The sequence below is a fragment of the Chroicocephalus ridibundus genome, chromosome 5, assembly GCF_963924245.1.
Source record: "Chroicocephalus ridibundus chromosome 5, bChrRid1.1, whole genome shotgun sequence".
In the NCBI taxonomy this organism is placed as follows: Eukaryota; Metazoa; Chordata; class Aves; order Charadriiformes; family Laridae; genus Chroicocephalus; species Chroicocephalus ridibundus.
In genome coordinates, this window is record NC_086288.1 from 42020030 (window position 1) to 42038199 (window position 18170).

At 64.4% G+C, this 18170-nt stretch overlaps 2 protein-coding genes across 4 annotated transcripts in view; one reads left to right on the top strand and one right to left on the bottom strand.

Annotated features, from left to right (window-relative positions):
- The first annotated feature begins 58 nt into the window (after window positions 1-58).
- On the top strand, window positions 59-2393 carry LOC134516078 (BCL2/adenovirus E1B 19 kDa protein-interacting protein 3-like). Its single transcript, XM_063335961.1, has 5 exons — window positions 59-175; window positions 862-988; window positions 1073-1376; window positions 1541-1662; window positions 1996-2393. Exons 1-5 carry the CDS (start codon window positions 154-156, stop codon window positions 2042-2044), a joined length of 624 nt encoding a protein of 207 aa, XP_063192031.1. The 5' UTR covers window positions 59-153; the 3' UTR covers window positions 2045-2393.
- A 93-nt stretch (window positions 2394-2486) lies between these two features.
- LOC134516074 (dedicator of cytokinesis protein 2-like) overlaps window positions 2487-18170 on the bottom strand; it is a 78129-nt gene continuing 62445 nt past the window's right edge. For 2 of the 3 annotated variants that reach the window (XM_063335952.1, XM_063335951.1), the window contains exons 29-53: window positions 16411-16509; window positions 16037-16131; window positions 15331-15409; window positions 15097-15197; window positions 14815-14873; window positions 13815-13963; window positions 12313-12398; window positions 11495-11651; window positions 11164-11204; window positions 10836-10926; window positions 10627-10746; window positions 9990-10079; window positions 9732-9836; window positions 8352-8493; window positions 8084-8165; window positions 7897-7981; window positions 7563-7649; window positions 6310-6486; window positions 6082-6165; window positions 5820-5957; window positions 5403-5488; window positions 4784-4934; window positions 4308-4419; window positions 3651-3784; window positions 2487-3581 (exon numbers count right to left, since the gene is read on the bottom strand). In XM_063335952.1, coding sequence (XP_063192022.1) covers window positions 3492-3581; window positions 3651-3784; window positions 4308-4419; window positions 4784-4934; window positions 5403-5488; window positions 5820-5957; window positions 6082-6165; window positions 6310-6486; window positions 7563-7649; window positions 7897-7981; window positions 8084-8165; window positions 8352-8493; window positions 9732-9836; window positions 9990-10079; window positions 10627-10746; window positions 10836-10926; window positions 11164-11204; window positions 11495-11651; window positions 12313-12398; window positions 13815-13963; window positions 14815-14873; window positions 15097-15197; window positions 15331-15409; window positions 16037-16131; window positions 16411-16509 — 2640 coding nt within the window. In that variant the 3' untranslated portion in view covers window positions 2487-3491. The remainder of the gene's footprint in view (window positions 3582-3650; window positions 3785-4307; window positions 4420-4783; window positions 4935-5402; window positions 5489-5819; window positions 5958-6081; window positions 6166-6309; window positions 6487-7562; window positions 7650-7896; window positions 7982-8083; window positions 8166-8351; window positions 8494-9731; window positions 9837-9989; window positions 10080-10626; window positions 10747-10835; window positions 10927-11163; window positions 11205-11494; window positions 11652-12312; window positions 12399-13814; window positions 13964-14814; window positions 14874-15096; window positions 15198-15330; window positions 15410-16036; window positions 16132-16410; window positions 16510-18170) is intronic. The other variant, XM_063335953.1, reaches the window with a different exon arrangement.

The window sequence follows — 18170 nt, forward strand, 5'->3', positions numbered from 1 at the left end:
CGGGCGGCCGGGAGACGGGGCCCTTTTAAGGCACGAGCGCCCGGTGCCGGTGGTTTTATTTACATTGGGGAGGGGGGGGGGGGTGGTAGTGCTCGCGGGCGTCACGTGACGGGCGGAGCGGCGGGGGCTGAGGGCGGCTGCACCCGCGGGGCCATGGCGTGCGCCGGCGACGACGGTCCGTGCGGCACCGGTCAATGGGGTCCCGGGTGGGCTGAGGTGCACCGGGAGGGGGATGGTCGGGCGGGCCGGCGTGACCCGGGGCGGGGGGGGGGCGGTCTGGGTCAATGGGGTCCCGGGTGGGCTGATGTGCACCGAGGGGGGAGGTCAGTGGGGGGGTCCCGGGCGGGCCGGCGTGACCCGCGGGGGTGGTCTCTGGGTCAGTGCGGTCCCGGGTGGGCCGACGTGCTCCTGGGGGGGCGGGGGGGTCCGGGTCAACAGGAGTCCCGGGACGGGGAGGAGGTCAGTGGGGAGCCCGGCTGGGTACCCTGGGTGGGCTGGCATGCACCGGGAAGGGCTGATTCTGCCGGGGTCCCAAGTGGGGTGGGGGAGGCTGGATCAGTGGGGGTCGTGGAGAGGCAGGGTGACGTGCACCATGGGGGCTGGGCAGAGGCAGATGGGGGTCCCGGGGGAGCTGGGGACACGGAGGAGCAGGTAGGGGTGGGCAGGACGTCCCACGTCGGAGTCTGCTGTCGTGGAACCTGGGTGGTGGTGCGGGATGCACCAGGGAGGGCTCCCGGCCGGGATGGGCCAAGCCAAGCCAAAGAGGCTTCTTGGGCAGGGTGGGGGGCACTGGTGGGCTCGGGGCAGAGCAGCTGGGCAGCGCGGGGGCCAGGCTGGTGCTGGGCTGACAGCCCCCCCCAGGCTCCTGGGTGGAGCTGCGGTGTGGCCCAGGGTGCCCGGAGCCCGAGCCCTCGCGGTTCTCCTCCTGCCACGCTGACGTGGAGAAGATGCTGTTGGAGGCCCAGCTGGAGACAGAGAGCGGCAACAGGTGAGTCCAGAGGAGTCGTCCAGGCACCCGGGGTCCTGCCTGGCCAGGGTGGGTGTTGGGTGACCGAGGGTGTTGTGTTTGCAGTGCCCTGCTCACACTGGGCTCCCCGGCCTGGGATGACGACAGAGCCAGCCAGGCAAGTGAGCAGCCTGGGGAGGGCGAGCTGCTCCCTCCCCACAGCCAGCCCCAGCTGGGCTGCCCCCACCCCCGGCAGGTAAGGGAGCCGGCCCCCTGCGCTGCACCCTGCGCCCGTGCTGGCCGTGCCATGGCCTCACCTGCCCCATGCCTCCTAGCGGGATGTGCCAGAGGAAGCCGAGTGGAAGGAGCGATGCCTACCAGCATCCCTCAGCTGGACCTGTGCCCGCCGCCCTCCGCATCTGTCTCCAAAGTAAGGCCCGTGTCCCCCAGCAGCATGTCCTGCTGTCCCCCGCCCTTGCTGTCTGCCTTGCCGCCCCGTCCTGGTGTCCCCGTACCCTCCTGGGTGCTCTGCCCTCATGCCCCCTTTAACCGTGCACTTTTCCCAGGGAGTTTGCCTTTGTGTGCTCCCCCCAGCCGGTGCTGTGGAGCCTGCAGGGAGGTGCAGTGGGGAGAAAGAAGAGACTTTTCAGTTCAGAGCTGCTGCTGCTCTTCATCCCTTCGCTGCTCCTCAGCCATGTGCTGACCCTGGGACTGGGGTGAGTTTCTGATAGGCCTGACGTGTGCTGTCAAGTGGCCTTGGCCAGAACCATCCCCTCGGGTGCAGGCAGGGTGAGCCCTGTGCTGCCGGGTGCCTGTGTGGTCTGGGGCTCTCCAGGGGCCTCTGGCTGCCCTGACCCAGAGGGCTATCCCCGTGGGAAGTGGAGGAATGCTTCTGGAGTTGGACTGCTCATCCTTTCGTGCTGTCCTACACTGCTTCTCCTAGCAGCCACAGTGTTGGTGGCTCCTGCCCTCTCCCCTCACTACAGGCTCGCTGAGGCCAAGCAGGCTGTCCCCGTGCAGGTGCCTTACAGTTGTTCTCTCCAATCCAGGATCTACATTGGAAAGCGGCTGGCAGCCTCCTCGGCAAACCCGCTGTGAAGAGCTGGGCTCAGCGAGAGACAGGTGGCTCTGCCGCCCCACTCCCCTGCTCGGCATGTGGAGGGAGCCCAGGCACCAGCGCAGCCCATCTGGTCCCAGACTTCGTGTTTGTGGCACAAGGCACCATCTTCCCTTGTCCCTTCTTTAGCCCTGGCCTATGGAGCTGGTCCTACCCTCCCATGTAGACAGGAACCCACTGATGGCAGCTCCCTGCTGCAGGCAGCCCCAGCCTTCCCCATCCCTTGGTTACGGGTCCAGGTTCCTCCTCTTTAACACAAGACTGTAAATACGACTCCTGAGCCTGCAACACCACGTGCTAATAAACAGCCCTGTGCCAGCTTGGGAGGCAGAGCAGCGTGCCGGCAGTCACCGCGCCAGTCACAGCCCAACCAGGGGACAGCAAGCGTGCTCCCCAGCAGCATCGGGTTCCTCCGGGCTTTCTCTGCCGTGGGCTCCAGGCTGCAGGAGGGCAAATCCTGGCTCTTTGGGGTGCTGGGGCACAGTGCCGGCATGGTGCCTGGCTGTGGAAAGGCCCCTGGTCAGGCTGTGCATGGGCAGGGATGAGTACAGAGTTTTTAGCCCCGCTGCAGGGTGCCCAGCTCATGCGTTAGTCCTTTATTAGTGGCCCATGGCCTGCTGCAGCAGGGAGTCAGGGGCTGGAGCCCGGCACGGCTGACCGAGGCAGCAGCACCCGCCTGGCACAGGCAGGGCTGCAAAGCCCAGTACTGTCGGTAGAGGTGGCACTGTGCAATGTGTGACGCTGCCCAGGCCCACTCACACACCTGGCTGGCTCCTGTGCAGTCCCAGTGCCTGTTTGTCCCGGTGCTGCGGGATGGGGTGGGCAGCCGAGGGAGAGGAGCTGCCCGTGGGGTGGAGAGCAGGAGAGGAGGGAAGAGCTCAGCAAATGCTGGTGGGGAGCTGGCTGGTGGGAGCCGGTGGGGACCTGCGCATGGCGGGGTCCATGGCAGTGCAGGGTGGAGGGAGGAAAGTCCTCTTTGGTGCAGTGTGGTCGCAGCGCTAGAGGGGCTGCGTGGATGGGAGCTCAGCACGGCTCTGCGTGGGAGAGACGTCCTGGCACAGGCTGGGACATAACTGCTTTGCCGTAGCAGGAGGGTGAGCCCAGCCTGAGGGCTGATGCAGAGCATGGGGGCTGGGAAGCATCCGGGGGCAGCTGGATCCCAGCCCCAGGCAGGTCACCTGGGGGGTGGCAATAGCCAGAGCGGTGCCCTGTGCCACCCTGAGTGCTGGGGCTCAGGGAGTCCCATGGCCATGCGGGATGCTTCTGGTGTAATACTGCAAGAGAGGTGGGCGAGGGGTGGTCTAGCAGGCAGGGACCGAGCAGGGCCCTTTGTCCATCAGCCAGCCGGGAGCAGGGGCGCCAAAGGCTTCTCCATCCCCGTGTTGGGGTGGCCGCAAGGGGATGGTGCATCTGCGGGTGGGCACCAGGTCAGAGCTGTGACAGTCGCTTGGACTTGGGTGGCGGAGGCGGTGGTGACTTCAGCCCTTTATTTCCATCTGCTGTCGGTGATGCGGATGCCTGCGAGCGGAGAGCACAGTTACCGGGGGTGGGGAGCAGCGGGGGCCGGGGGCCTGGGCTGGGCAGTACCTTCCCTCCAGTTGCAGCATCACTCTGCTCCAGGAACGTCTCGTACACCGTGGGGCTGATCTTGCGGGGCAGCGGCGGGGCCTTGCTGGCACTCTTCACACGGCCACCGAAGCCAGTAGGAGACAGGGACAGCCCTGTGCAGGCAGGGGAGGTGGGCTGGACCGATCACCCAGTCTAGGGGGGACCGTGGGGCCCATTGGGGTGCCCTGGGCTGCCAGGGACAGCCCTCGTGCCTGCGGGAGCATGGTGGGGCTGGGCAGAAGGGGTGGCATGTGGCTGGGGGTGGCGTGGGGCATGGCCCCAGGAGCAGGCTCCTGCTGGGAGCTGATCTCGGCACCGAGACCCAGCGACACGAGGTCTGGGATCAACGACCAGCAGCTCCATGGGGAGCGTTTGGGGGTCATGGGAGCTGTGTGGGGTCTGCCTGTGCTCCCTGCCACAGGACGTGCCTGCACCATCGTGGGGATGGGGCCAGGGGTGAGGGTGCCTGCGCTGGGGGCGCTGGTACCTGCACTGCTGGGGTGGGGACACAGCCCTGCTCCTGGAGCCAAGGGCTGGATGCTGCTTGGGGCTGTAGGGGCTAGGGAAGGTGAGCCCCCCAGCCATGCCAGGGGGGCTAGGAAGGCACCCCGAGCTGGCAGCTGTGGTGGGCAGTACCTGCAGGGCTGGGCTGAGCACCAGTGGAGTCTCGCCTTGGCGGGGGCTGTTTCCCGTCAGAGCTGCCCAGGCTGCTGTCGCTCATGTTGCGGGACAGTCTCTGTTTCTCATCCTGGGATGCAGAGGGGAGGCTCAGCACCTCGTGGCGGGGTGGTGGGGTGTGGGCAGGCTGCATCGCAGGACCCTCTGGCAAGGTGTAATGTTCCCCAGCACCCTGCCCACAGCCCAAAGGCAGCCCCTGCCCACAGCCCTGGGTCTCCAGCCTTGTGCCCCACCAGCCTCCGCTCCTGCCCTCCCTGCCATCAGCCAAGGCCGCCATCAGCCAAGGCCACCACCAGCCCCGCAAGGGGTCCCAACTGCCCTGAGGCCTCATGCTGCCAGCTGGGCCAGGGGCTGCAGGTGCAGCAAGACACCTGGGGGAGCGTGAGCAGGGCCCCAGGGAGGAGGGGAGGCACCAGGGCTGTGCTGAGCATCACCTTGGGCTCTGGCAGCTCCGAGATGGACTGGCGCGTGTCCTGCCGCCAGTAGCCGAAGAAGGTGCTGGAGCGGTTCTCCTTGCGCTCGTTCCTGCGGTCCTCGCTCTCGGAGGTGCGAGGGGCAGGCTTTGGGGTCGCGGTTGCCTCCGTGCTGTGAAGCAACTGTGGCTGGTGAGGGGCAGGTGGACGGCAGAGGGAATGGGGAGCAGGGCTACGCCATGGGCCAGGGGACTGTGGCCAGGAGTGGCTGCCCTCAGCCAGGCACCAGCACCATCTCCGGCAGAGCTCTGTGGTGGATGCTTAGCGTGGACAAGCCAGCAAGATAAGCATAGGTGGCTCAGGTGACAGCGGTGTGCAGGTGAGCGTAGGAGCTGCACATGGGTGTCTCTACTCCATGACACCCCCCGGGGACAGGGCCACTGTGGTGGCATGGCAGGATGGACCCCTGCGATGCAGCTTGGTGTAAAGGGAAGCCAGGAGGGCAGTGGGCTGGGGAGGTGGGAGAGAAGCGTCTGGGGTGGAGGAGAGTGAGGATGGCTCAGCGCTGCGAGGCCAGCAGGGAGGGGTGAGGGCAGTGAGGGGATGGCTTGGGGCCAGCGCTCCCCACCACAGCGCTTGCCTGTCTCCAGCGTGGCTCAGCCGGTCCCAGTCAGGTCCCCAGGCCATGGACCGGGGTCGTCCACTCCGCCGGTCCTCGAAGCAGACCTGAGAGCACAGGGAGCCTGAGAGCGAGCCAGGAGAAGTGAGAGTGCAGAGCCTCCCCTCTCCTTCCCTTGGCTCAGCCAGGGCCAGCAGTGCCCTCTCTGCCCTGCCCTGGTTTTGGGCAGTACCAGCCACCCCATGGCAGTGTTGTCCCCCCACCCAGGGCAGGCAGGGACCCCCAAGGTCTCCAATGCACAGTGCCCCTCACCCTGCTGCTGCAGCTCCGGCCCCATCAAGCTGTTCCCTGCTGCTCCAGACCTGGCCTGTCCGATGTCATCCCACAGGTGCCACAGACTGGCCGTGCCTGCACCGTGCTCACCGCCCTGGCACTCACCATCTCCCGCACCCCATACTGGCTTTCCACCTTGGCCCGCAGCTGCATGAAGCACTCCTCCATGCGCTCGTGGAAGGGCCGCAGGTCCTCTGTCACCTTCCGCCCGTGGATGCGGATCCCCTCTGCCAGCAGTGGGATCTGCAGGAGAACAGGGGTGGGTCCATCTGGGCTTGTGGGGCTCCCCTGGCAGGGGGGCGCTGGGCACTTGGCACCCCAGGGCAGCTGTCCCCTCCGGCCACCAGGGGGATGCTGCAGTCTGTACCTGCCAAGCAATCAGATCCTTCAGCTTCTCGATGTTCCCCTTGTCCGCAGGGTGTTCCTGGAGGTAGGACTCCTGGAAAAAGGCCTGCAACGATCCCCTGTCAGACCCACTGACAGGCTGGCTCAGCTCCACGCAGGGAGGGGACGGCACAAAGCGGTGCCAGTGCCTGTGGTCACCAGCCCCAAGAGTGCCTGTGCCAGCCCCAGCGCAGCACCCACATGTCCTCACCGTCTCATACTTGGCAAAGCCACCCATGACAGCAGGGTCCACAATGCCATTGAGCAGCATGGAGAGCGGGTTCACGGGCAGGCTGGGGTCGTTCTGGTGCCGGTTGATCTCACTCATAATTTTCTCATTTGTTTTCATCATGGTCTCGATGGCGTTTTCCAGTGGGGAGATGATGGTCTGTGCCCAGGGTGGGAGGGAAGGTCAGCAGCTGGCTGACCCAGCGACCTGCCCATCCTGCTGCGGGCCAGCAGGGTGGTCTCTCCCCGGCCCCACAGGAGAGAGGCTCCAGGGCTGCACATCGCACCCTACGAAGCACCTCGGACCCCTGGCACCAGCTGCCTGGAACTGAGCCAAGGGCTCACAGGGGCCATGCTGGTCCCCGGCTCCGAACACAGGCTGGTGGCAGGGTTAGTCCTGCAGGCAAGAGGCCACAGGCCAGGTGACAGGTGACAGGCATGCGGCAGCGGCAGCTCAGCAGTGAGCTTATGGGAAACTCAGGTAAATGTCATCGTCTGGGGGCTGGCGGGGGGAGGGTCTGCTGCTCCCTGCACACAGTCTCCTGCATCCCGCGGAGGAGATGTGCGTCCTGGTGGGTGACCCAAGCAAACCAGTCCCTGTCACCGGGTTGATGCTACCGTCACCAGCCGATGGTGGCAATGCCCTGAGTGCTGGGGGTGGTGGTGGAGGGCGGGGGCAGGTCTCCATGCCCAGTATTGCCAGAGAAAGCCTTCCCCATGGCGTGGGACAGCATTCCCATGCGGCATAGGCCCAAGATAAGCCCTGGAGCTGGGGCAGCAATGCCAAAGGAGGGTCCTCTGGGCAGAAGGCAGGAGGTGCTGGCTGGGCTCTGCGCTGGCAGAGGGAAGGGGGCCATGCTCGCACCCTGCTCTGCAGGCGGAGGGTACGTGTGGGAGCTGGGTCCGCTCTGCCGCAGGCACAGCCCCGGGCCACGCACCTGAGGGACCACAGGGACACGGGAGGGAGCTGGGAGTGGTGGGGTTTGGGGCTCGAGCGCTGGGTGGGCTGGATCAGGTTTGCACTGACAGCAGGGACTGGTGGGACACAGGGACCAGGGCAGGGGCTCGGCTGGGACACCAGGCAGGATGTGATCCCTGCACCCCAGCTTCAGCCACTAGAGCTTGGGAAGCCTGGAAGGGGCTGCGGGCACCGCTCCCACCTGGATCTGGGGTTTGTGATGCTGCTCAGGGAGGGATACCCTGGGAGGCCCCATTCCCCCCGTGCCCCCTCCTCACCGTGGTGGTGGAGGTCACCACGAACCAGCGCAGGATGCCGGGCAGGGGGTAGGCTGTTACGAAGGTCGTCCGCTCAATCCACATGGTCTGCGGGGAGGGCAGCAGTCATCCCACCGCCCTCCTCCCCATCACCCTGGGACACCCCTGGCTGCCCTGTGGGGTGGGGGGCTCCCACCTCCCCCTGCTACGGGCACAGGACCACCACCTTCCCCATCCCAGGGACCCCTGTCTCTCCTGCATCCCTTTCCTCTAGACACCTGGCTCCTCACAGGGGCCCCCCAGCTCTCCCTGTTCCTCCCAGATGGGGGTCCCGGCAGCCCCTGCCAGCACTCACTGCAAATTCATTGTCTGGATCCTTTGGGCCTTTCTTGAAGGGCCGCGAGTAGCTGAACTTCTGGACATGGTTGGCTTTATAGAAACTGCAGAGGAAGGAAGGGGCAGAGCATGGGAGCGGTGTCCCTGTTGCGTCCCCTCCCACATGGAGCAGAGCAGGTGCACCCCCTCCGCACCGGGGCACTCACTTGGTGATCTGCTCTGGGATGCTCCGGTCCTTGAACCGGACCTTGGTTTCCTCCACCGGCTGCACGGTGAAACACTGGATGTCTGTGGGAGTGAAGGAGCCACAGGCACACACCGCAGGGGACAGGGGCTATGGGGGAGAGGGACCCCAGGGCCCGGCAGGAGACAGCCCCAGGGGTGCGTGGCGAGGTGCTGCGGGACCCGCACGGGGGGGCGATGGCAAAGGGAACAAGCTGCCCTCCCAGCTCCGTCCCTACGCTTGGAGGATACACTGCCCCGGGGAGCCAGTGATGTCCTGGCCAGGTGGAGACGTGCTCTTCAGCTTCTCGGCGTTGGGGAAGGGGTTCAGCAGCCGCATCTCAAAGTCCTCCCGGCGCTCGTACTCCTTGCCCCGGTAAATGAAGACCTTGTTCTGTGGGGGAGGAAGAGGGCAGCCCGTCAGTGTGCTGCGGAGCGGGGCTGGGGAGCCTTTGGCCCCATGCTCTGGCTGCAGCAAGCCCCGCTGCGTTTGGGGTGCAGGCGCCAATAAGGCTGAGCCCCGAGCTGAGCAGGAGACAGCGCCCTTGGAAAAAATATTTCCCCAAACCCAGCAACTGGAATGAAAAGGAATTAAAGGGCTGGCTGGCTTGGACAGCCAGGACTCTGGAGCGAAGGTCTTTAGCCAGGCTCACAGCGACCAGGGGCTGTGGTCGCTGGATACAGGAGACAGCATGGAGCCCTTGAAACCCACCGTGACCTCTGTGACAAGGTGTGGGGGTAGGAAAATGAGGATGAACACTTTGGATGGAAGCAGCCCACCAAGGATGCCTGTGAACGGATTAAAATGCTAAGGAGTGTAATAGGAGTGAATGGGGGTGAAACACTTTGCTCACGTCCAGCAAGAGGAGCCCTGCGCTCGCGGGTGGGTGCCAGGAGTCCGTTCAACGGGAACACAAGAAAAGGGAGAGGTGCTGAGCAAACCCCCGCCTGCAGCTCTGCCCTGCAGGGACGGGGAGAGGGTCGGCGGGGAGAGGGTCGGCGGGGAGAGGGTCGGCGGGGAGAGGGTCGGCGGGGAGAGGGTCGGCGGGGCTCCCGCAGTGACCCCAGAGGCACCCGAATCTCTTCATAAACAGCACCGTTGCACAGGCCCATCTCTGCACCACAGGTAGGACACAGCACACATCTGTCCCTGCACTCCAGGTATGACACGGCACAGACACACGTACCTGTGCGCCGCAATCATGAAACAGCACGGGTACAGCCACGCACCAGGGATGGAGCAGATCCCACCTCACCACGGGGCACAGTGGCAGCCCAGCAGGGATACAACGTCCCCGTGTGCTGAGGACACAGTCCAGGAGCCCGTTCATCGTGTGTTACAGAGACCCACACCCTTCCATGCCTTGCTTTTCTTCCCTACGTCTGTCTCCAGCTGTTTGTAATCAGGGACCGTAACCCCCGGTGCTGCTAGAGTGAAGCTCCTGGTTTAATTTGAGAACCTGCCAACCCCTTCCAGCGAGCAGGGATGGAGGTGGCAGACATGGAGGCGAGCACTGAGCACGCAGGGTGACACCCCAAGACAGCTGTAGCCACAAAGCTTGGCCTGGGCAGAGGTGAAGCATGCCAGCTGCTGGCACGGCACTGGCCACAGGGCAGCCAGGAGCCACTTACCCGGAGGAAGGTGGGGAAGCCTTGCCCGTAGTAGCCCACGGCAAAGTAGTCCGGGCTGGGCCGCAACACCTTCAGGATCTTCTCGTAGAACTTGGCTTCCCGCTGCTGCAAGGGGAAAGGGGAAGGAGAGGGGATGGGATGGGATGGGGCTCCACCACGGGACAGGAGCCTTGCAGAACTCCTGTCTCTCCCCACAGCTCGCCGTGCCCTCACCTGCTCTACCAGCAGCCGGCCCCCCCAACCTGGCCAGGCACTCACCAGGATGTCACTCAGCATTTCGTAGTCGAAGACTTCACTCTCATACTGTTCCGCCAGCTCCTTGCAGATGTGGATGGCCTCCTCCCACATCTGCGGGAGATGGGGCCAGGGCAGGGGCCCCATGGTGTGGAATAAGCTGGGGTGGAGGGGCACCGGGGGCTTCCAGAGGAGACCAGCCCCATCTGTGGGCCACCTGCACCCCTGCTCCTCAGCGAGGAGGGAAGGACTTTCCGCATGACGGCTAGTGGTCCAGCTGGGCGCTGGTGGGCAGCAGCAGGACTTCCCACTGCCTCCAGCACCTGAGCCCAGCCCCCTGCCCAGGCGAGACCCTCTGCTGGGGTGCCCCAGCTGCCAGCACTGGGGTGGTGACCGGGCTGAGGCTGGGATGGGATGGGGGAAGGACAGCCGTGGCAGCCAGGCGGTTGCGGGGTTGAACCATCCATCCCAGGCTCGCTGAGAGGCAGCTCAAGCCCCACCACAGTGGTGGGGAGGGCGGACGGGCTGTGCTGTGGCTGGGGGCTCAGAGCTTGGAGCAGAGGGCAGCGGTGGCCAGGGAGCCAGGCTTGCCATGGGACAGCCCAGCTCCCGATGGCTGGCCAGGGCGAGGGAGCTGTCAGGGGCATGCAGCCATGCTCACCTTGCCCTGGTCGAAGTAGTCGATGATCTGGTTGTAGAGAGCCTCTTTCAGCTGGCGCTGGGTGTGCAGGCTGGGGCTGTGCAAGCCCTGCATGGGGGCCGTGTTCGCTTCGTCCGACCACTGCGCGGAGGCAGCGGGAGCCCGTCACGCCAAGCCCTCTGGCCCTAGCTGGGCAGCCCCCGTAGCCCCCGCAGCCTCCCGTGCCCCACCTTGAGGAGCCGGGCGTGCAGCAATAGGGTGTAGGCTCCCTCTGTGTAGTTCTCGTAGCTGACGTGCAGGTCTTTCAGCTTGTACAGGTACCTGGGAGCAAGGGTATCGTGTGTGGGGAATGATGGCCAGGGCAGTTTGTGGTCCACCCCGTGCTCCCCCAACAGGGCAGCCAGGTTGGGGGCAGAGCCCCCGACACCCTGCCCCTCCGGCCGCTCCGCCGTCCCCATCCCATGTGCCTGGGGACAGGGCAGCAGGAGGCTGGGACAGCTCGGGGCCCTGGGACCCATCACCCCCGGGCGATGGCTGTCTCCCTGGGGCTGCACTCACCTGATGTACATGGCCTGGCGGTCGATCTCCTTGTAGAAGTTCTGGGGAAGAGCAGACAAGGCCGTTTTGAGTGGCCCCAGGAGGGGGCACATGCCACAGCCCCTTACGGTCCCACACCTTCCTGCCGAGTCCATCCCCACACAGGGACTGGGCTGCCCTTGGCAGCGGGGAGCTGCACGGTGCCTCCCAGCAAGCACCTCTGGGGGACACCAGGTCTGTCACCACGTGCACCCCATCTCTGCTGTGCTAGGGGCACGGCAGCCCCTGGGGGGACCTGGGGGGACAGGGGGCTGAGCCCTGGGGGGTCTAGGGGGACAGGGCAGGTGCCCACCAGGAGGTTGACGGTGCAGCTCATGCTGTAGGTTTTGTTCTCGTCATTCATAACAGCCCGGTAGTCGAGGAGCCGTTCCAGGAGCCCGGTCACCAGCGCAACGAAGTTCTCCCCAGGCTTGGCCAGCTCAGGGTGTCTCTGGCAGCAGCTGAGCAGGCTGGGGAGGAGAGGAGGTCACGGGTCTCGCTGCTTGCTCAGCTCCACAACGCTCTCACCACTGCCCCGGCTCAGCTCCCCCGAGGTGCAGGGAGATGTGGGGGTGGTGAGGCGGGGACGCTCCCCAAACAAGGGACAAAAAGCAACACCTGGTCTACAGCGAGAAAGAGCAAGCCCCCAGCTGGTACATCAGGGATGGGAGACAGACCTGACAGCTCCAGCCTCACTGCACACGAATTTTTGATGGACATCACAGGGCAAGGGTAAAGCCTGGGCAGGGCAGGGGCATCACCCAGGGCAGGGGCATTGCGGAGGGCAGGGGCATTGCCTGGAGCAGGGGCAGGCTGGCTGCAGACATGTTGCTGCTCGGGCAGCAGTCGTCTTCTTCTCAAGTCCCGCTCCCCCGAGAGGGGTGCTTTGGGTCAGAGCACAGCATGGGGAGGAGCTGGATGGCCAGGATTCAAGGCCAGGCTGGATGAGGCTTTGAGCAGCCTGGTCTAGTGGGAGGTGTCCCTGCCCATGGCAGGGGGGTTGGAACTAGATGATCTTTAAGGTCCCTTCCAACCCGAACTATTCTGTGATTCAGCCGGGGTGGGAGTACGGTAGCCAGCAAAGGGCCGTGCCCTGGAGAGAAGGTTGCGGGGATGTCACTGCACACTCACATGCTCTCAAAAAGCTGCTTGTACTGCTCATCTCCCCGGCCGCCCTCCACCTCACTGTCCAGCTTGCGCAGGATCTCGTCCTCAAACTGCAGAGACGTGCATGAGCGTGGCCAAGGAGCCGAGGATGTGCTGAGCTCAGCCCCAGGCTGCCGCAGCTGCAGCCACCAGGACATGGGGCCACAGCGCTGGGACAGAAGGGACTGCGGGGGCTGGAGCCAGCTCAGTCCCCCAAACAGCCCCCAGGCTGGGCTGCTGCAGCCCCTTCACCCAGGACTGCCCAGCACAGACGGGTCCCTGTCCCCGCTCCCAGGCCATACTGGTCACTGGTGCGGATGAGTCCCCACACTGCCTCAGCACAGACAGGGCCCCATCCTGCTGTCTGGGTCCCTGACCTGCTTCCCAGGTCCCCGTCCCGCTCCTGCACTGGCCTCGTCGCCGTCCCCCAGCATTCTGGGCCCAGATGACCCTGGGGGTCTCTGGACAGTGCCCTCTGCCCCCTGAAGCAAATGCCTTCCCTGCCTGGAGTGGCAGGGCTCTGCCTGCCTGGGGTCCCCCACCTCCCAGGTGATGCTCAGCCTTCGGGGTTTGTGCTCCAGCTGCAGCCAGTGGTCCCAAAAGCCTGGGGGATCCTGCACGTGCACCATATGGGATGGAGGGCTCTGGAGCAGACATCTGATTGCTGGTACCCCTTGCCTCCACGCTGGGTCCCTCCAGGGTCTGCACATCCCAAACTCATGGGACATTGTCCCCCGAGTTGCAGGGGCACTGCCATGGTTGGCTCCTGAGCCGCAGAGCCCCTGTGGATGGCTCAGGGACATGCCGTGCAAAAGCCTCAGGTCCTCTGAGCCGAGCCATGCCCACACCATTCCTCCAACGCAGCTCTCCTCTGGCGGCAGAGCCGGGCGCGAGTGAGGGGCTGGGGAAGGGACTCCAGCAGGACGTGCGTCATCCCTGGCTCCGAGGGCAGTCCCAGCCCCTCTCCTCCCTTGGGACACCCCAACAGGGTGAAAGGCTTCCAGCTCAGAAGAGACAAATGCCACCTAATCACGAACTGGAAAAGCCTTTTGCATGGAGAAAACTCACAGCGATGAGGGAAGACAAGTGGAGATGCAGAGGTTTACACAGACCTCCCCCCTCCCGCTGCGCTCTTGTTTCCAGGCAGTACCAGGACTGGCTGAGTTGGTGATGCCTGACCTGTCCCTGCCCGTCCCTGGGAAATCCCATGTCACCTGGCAGCTCTCCCTGCTCCTCATGTCCCCGCCAGCTCCCTCTGTCCCTCGTCCCTCCCTCCTGCAGCCTCACATCCCAGGATGAGAGGGGGGGGCTGAGCATCGCCTCCACCCACCCCAAAAGTGGCTCTTGTCAGGGTAGGCTAAAGGTTGGACTCGATGATCTTAAAGGTCCCTTCCAACCTCAACAATTCTATGATTCTATGATTCTATAAAAAGGGACGGTCCAGCCCAGGTTAGGAGCAGGATCCAGCCGCAGCCCTGGGCACTCACCCGGCTGAAGCTCTCGGTCAGCTGGTATTCGCAGAGCATCATGTCGAAGAAGATGGGGATGGTGGACTTGCGCAGCTCCAGCTCCGGCACGAGGGTCATCTCCAGGATGGGCCCCACCATGCCCGGGATGAACTCGATCTTGTGATGGCCTGGGGAGGGCAGGGAGAGCTGGTGGGGCTGGGGTCCTGCAGCCTGCTCCCCAGGGCCAGCCCTGGCCTGGGGCCCCATGGCGGCGAACGGGCAGCAACATGTGGAAGAGGAGGGGCAGTGGTGCCAGGAAGATGTCTGCACGCCCGAGGCAGGTGGCCACGGCAGAGCCAGGCAATCCTCCGGGGCAGCCATGCTGTCGGGCAGGTAATGCTGAATGGCCAGGACAGCACGGCCAACACTCGACCATGGGACCATCAGCTGGGGTTGTGCTGGTGTCCTGGAGCCCTGGCACATGTGAACAACCCACGCAGGAGCCTGCGGGCACCCGTCACTGCTCTGCTGCGGGCTGCCCCACACGCTCCCCGCAGCTCCCAGCTCTCTGCTGGGGCATGGGGCAGAAACACGGGATGCTGTGTCCTCCCTGCCTGCCTGGCCCTGGGATGCTGCCGGCAGCGCAACCTGCACCGTGCAGGGGAAACAAGGCAAGGCAGGAGCCCGCAGGGCCAGGGAATGGGAAGGCAGGGCTGCAGGCAGACGCCAGCCTGGTCATGGCACCTGCGGGCTCGTACACCCACAGATGCGCACCTCACACACCCCTGCAGATGCGCACAGCCCACGGGCTCACATATCCCACAGATTGCACATCCCATAGCATCCCACAGACGGCATGTCCCACAGGCTTGCACACCTGCGGCTTCGCAGGCCTGCAGGCTCACACACCCTGCTCACACCTACAGGCTCCCATGCCCCACAGCCCGCTCCCCAGCACCCATTTTGGGGACGGTGCTGATGAATGCCAGCCTGCAGAGACTCGCCAAGCCTCCTCATGGCTAGCCACGCTGCGGCTCACCTAGGTTGTACCACATGTCCCGAATGGAAGCTCCGATCGTGGCTCTCATGTCCCCATACCTGCCAGGGCAGATGTTGGTTAGCATTGCTCTGCTATGGGGTGCAGTGGGGTGCAGTGTCCAGGCCAGGGACGCAAGCACTGCCCAACTGGCTCATCCCAAAATCCCACTGTGTGGCATCAGGCTGGGGCAGGAACCTGAAGCCGAGATGCAGAGCTCAGCCCCGAGGCGATGCCGACAGGCAGTGGGGCCAGGGAGGGCCAGCGCAGACGAGGGTGACTCACTTGGCCAGGATGCTGTTGCGCTTGGCCTGGGAGAAGTTCTCCAGCTGCAGAGAGTCCTGGGTGAGGAAAGCCACGGCCAGGTGGAAATAGTTGTTCCAAAGCTGCAGAGAAAACACAGGGGCGAATGCCAGGCTGGGTGGCACGAGGGGCCAGGGGGCAGCTCACAGAACCGAGGGACAGGCTGGGTCCCCTCCCTGTCCCCCCAGCCCTCACAGGGCACAGGCAGCCCCTCACCTGCAGCTCGAAGCTGCTGTTGCTCAGGAACATCTCCGTCAAGGTCACGGCAAACTGGTTGATGGCGCGCAGGAACTCCCTGTGGGGTGAGCAGCCGTGGGGAGCTCAGCAGACGGCAGCCACACTGCCTGCCCCCCTCCCACAGCCAGGGATGGATGGCAGCCAGGGAACAGCCGGGCTGGCAGGTCCCAGTGATGGCGAGGCAAGGAGCGGTGGCTGGGGGCCTTTGTCCTGGGGCTGGGGCTGTCAGCGTGCTCCTGCCCACATCCATGCTCCAGCTGGTCCTTTCTGCCCACTGAACGCTGCCCGGGTGCACGGGTCCTGCACTCCCGGCATCCCCCTCATGCTCAAACACCCAGGGTGGGAGGGATGGGGCATCTGGCATCGGCTTCCCGCTGCCCCCCTGGAGCCCCTCAAGCACAGTGATGGGACTGCAGAGAGCAGCCCTGCCAGCCAGCTCCCAGATGGGGCCAGGCTGTCCCAGGACAGAGCAGGGAGCCACTGGAGCTGCCCTGAGCCAGCCCAAGCACTGACCCAGGGCTGTTGGAGGGGGATTTGGAGGTAGCTAAGCTAGCCATAAGCTGTCTGGCACAGCCATGCTGCAGTGCCTGCATGCCCTCTGCCCAGGTCCCAACAAGGCTCCCCAGGTTCTAACATCCAGCCCCAACATCCACCGGCAGGTCCCCCCTAGCCCAGAGGTCCTCACCGGTTCTGCACCATGTTCATCACCATCCAGTCGGAGGGGTACACCGTCTTGCCAATCAAGTCCTTGAAGAGGATGAAGGTCTCCATGAGGAAGTCCTGCCACGGAGGAGAAAATGTCAGGAGCTGGGCTCAACCACGGTGCCCTCCCGGGGTGATGCTGTGCTGAGCACCCGGGCTGGGAGCAGCCCTCACCACCCAACAGTGAGAGCTTCACCTCCATGGAGTGTGTCAGGGTCCAGGGCAGGTGGCACCAGTTCCAGGTGCTTGGATGCAGGCAGGGTGCTGGGACGAGTGGGATGCCTCAGCTGAGACATGGGGTGGAGAGACAGGAAGAAGCCAGAGATGCCCAGGTCTCGGTGCGTGGGCAGCACTCACCATCAGCTCGGGCCGGGAGGGGAACGCCTTGATGTAGGAGCTGTAGTGGTCCTTGTCCAGCTGGCTCAGGATGGCGGCCATGCAGGCCACATAGTGACTCTGGGGGAGAGGGGCTGGTCAGGCAGTGCCGAGGCCCCATGGCCAGCACCACAGGGTGTGCTGGGGTCCCAAGGGGCCCGTGCGCCCACCCGTGTTCCTCCAGCAGGTCCCTACCCTGGAGACCCAGTTGCCTTGGAGGCCCCTCACCCTCCACCTGCCGTGGTCCCCCCCTCTCCAGATCTCTTCTGCCCCACTCAGCCTTAGCTCCTGCAGCCAGCCCTTCCTCTCCCGGTCCCACGCATCCCGCTCCAGGGGCGGGACAGCTCTGACACCTGCCATGATGCTGGGGAGCACGCAGACATAACTATATAGCATATTTGCTGCAGCATACATCTGTAATTTTAAGGTAATTTAAAGCAGTATGTGGATGTAAGCACATTTTGAAAATGGCAAGCAGCTTCTTTCTGGAGGCCGATGTGTCTAGACTGCCTCTAGCAAAGGGTCCCAAATTCAGTGCAACGTTTTCTTGACGATACTTCTAACATAAAATCTGAGCCTGCAATAGACTTTAAAGCGCTTGGAGTATTGACTCGCGAAGAGGAAGCTTTGCTCTTGCGACAAAGCCACGGGAAACTCCCTGGGGAACTGATCTCGGGAGTCTCCCCACAGCCAGTCACCCAGGGAGGCAGCAGCTCCGGTCCAGCGCCCACAGGGCAGCAGCGGAGTCAGCGTATGGGAAAGCTGGCTGCTCTCGGCACCAGCCGCCGTCACCGGGGTGCTGTCACCTCACACACCACCACCAGAGCCGCGCACTCCAGGGTGAATACAAACCAACCCAACCACCTTTGGAAGCACCTTGGCGTGCCGAGGACAGGCAGAGCCCCGGGTAGGTCAGGTCACACCCGCGTGATGGGAAACCTGGCACCACCGGGGCTGAAAGGGGGTGAACGCTTGGCCACGAGAGCGCCCGATGCTTCCTGTTATTAAAGACCCAGTTTCCACCAGTGTCCGGTGTAGCCCGCGTGTGACTGCTCAGCCGGGAAGCTGTCCTGGGGGTGCACCCAGGATTATAAACTGCTTCCTCCTAGCTCTTTCCACCAGCTCCAGCATTCCCTCTCTGTGGCAGTGATGGAGCCCCAGCACAGCCCCAGGGCTAGCTCTCCCAGCTTCATGGAGCAGCCAGCAGACAGGGGATTCAGAGGCCAAAGGGGCCACTTGGCTGCTGCCTGTGACCAAGGACCATGGGTTCGCCTCACCCGTCCCTGGGCAGCCCCGGCAGTGTGGCCGGGAATGTCCTTGGGAAGGGCTGCAGCACGCAGCAGGGACCGCCGTGGGGAAGCACTGTGCCCCACGGACAGCCCTGCCCGACATCCAGGGCGCAGGCAGGCTTGCAGGGAATTATCTTTTGAGCAGCAAATGAATAAAAACCCAATAAATCTCAGTCCTTTTTAGCATCAAAGTGAAGCCACAGACCTGAGGTTTCCCTGCTGATCACTGTAACGCAGAGGGTCAGCAGCGCCTGCATGCAGGGAGTCCACAGCCATCCTGCGGAGACACCCAGGTTGCTAGTTGCCCGCAGCTGCCTGCACAAGTCTGAGTGAGCAGAACTTGTCCGCAAAGCTGGAGGCGAGTCCCTCCTCACTGTGCAGCACAGCCTGCTCCCAGGGCTCGGCTCGGGAGCAGGGGATGCCCTGCTTACAGGGGAGCAAGCACCAAGTGCT

Coding starts and splice junctions, on each gene's coding strand:
- LOC134516078 (XM_063335961.1), top strand. CDS start 154: ATGGCGTGCGCCGGCGACGACG. Junction 1,377..1,540: donor CCTCCGCATCTGTCTCCAAA/GTAAGGCCCGTG, acceptor TGCTCCCCCCAG/CCGGTGCTGTGGAGCCTGCA. Junction 1,663..1,995: donor GTGCTGACCCTGGGACTGGG/GTGAGTTTCTGA, acceptor TCTCCAATCCAG/GATCTACATTGGAAAGCGGC.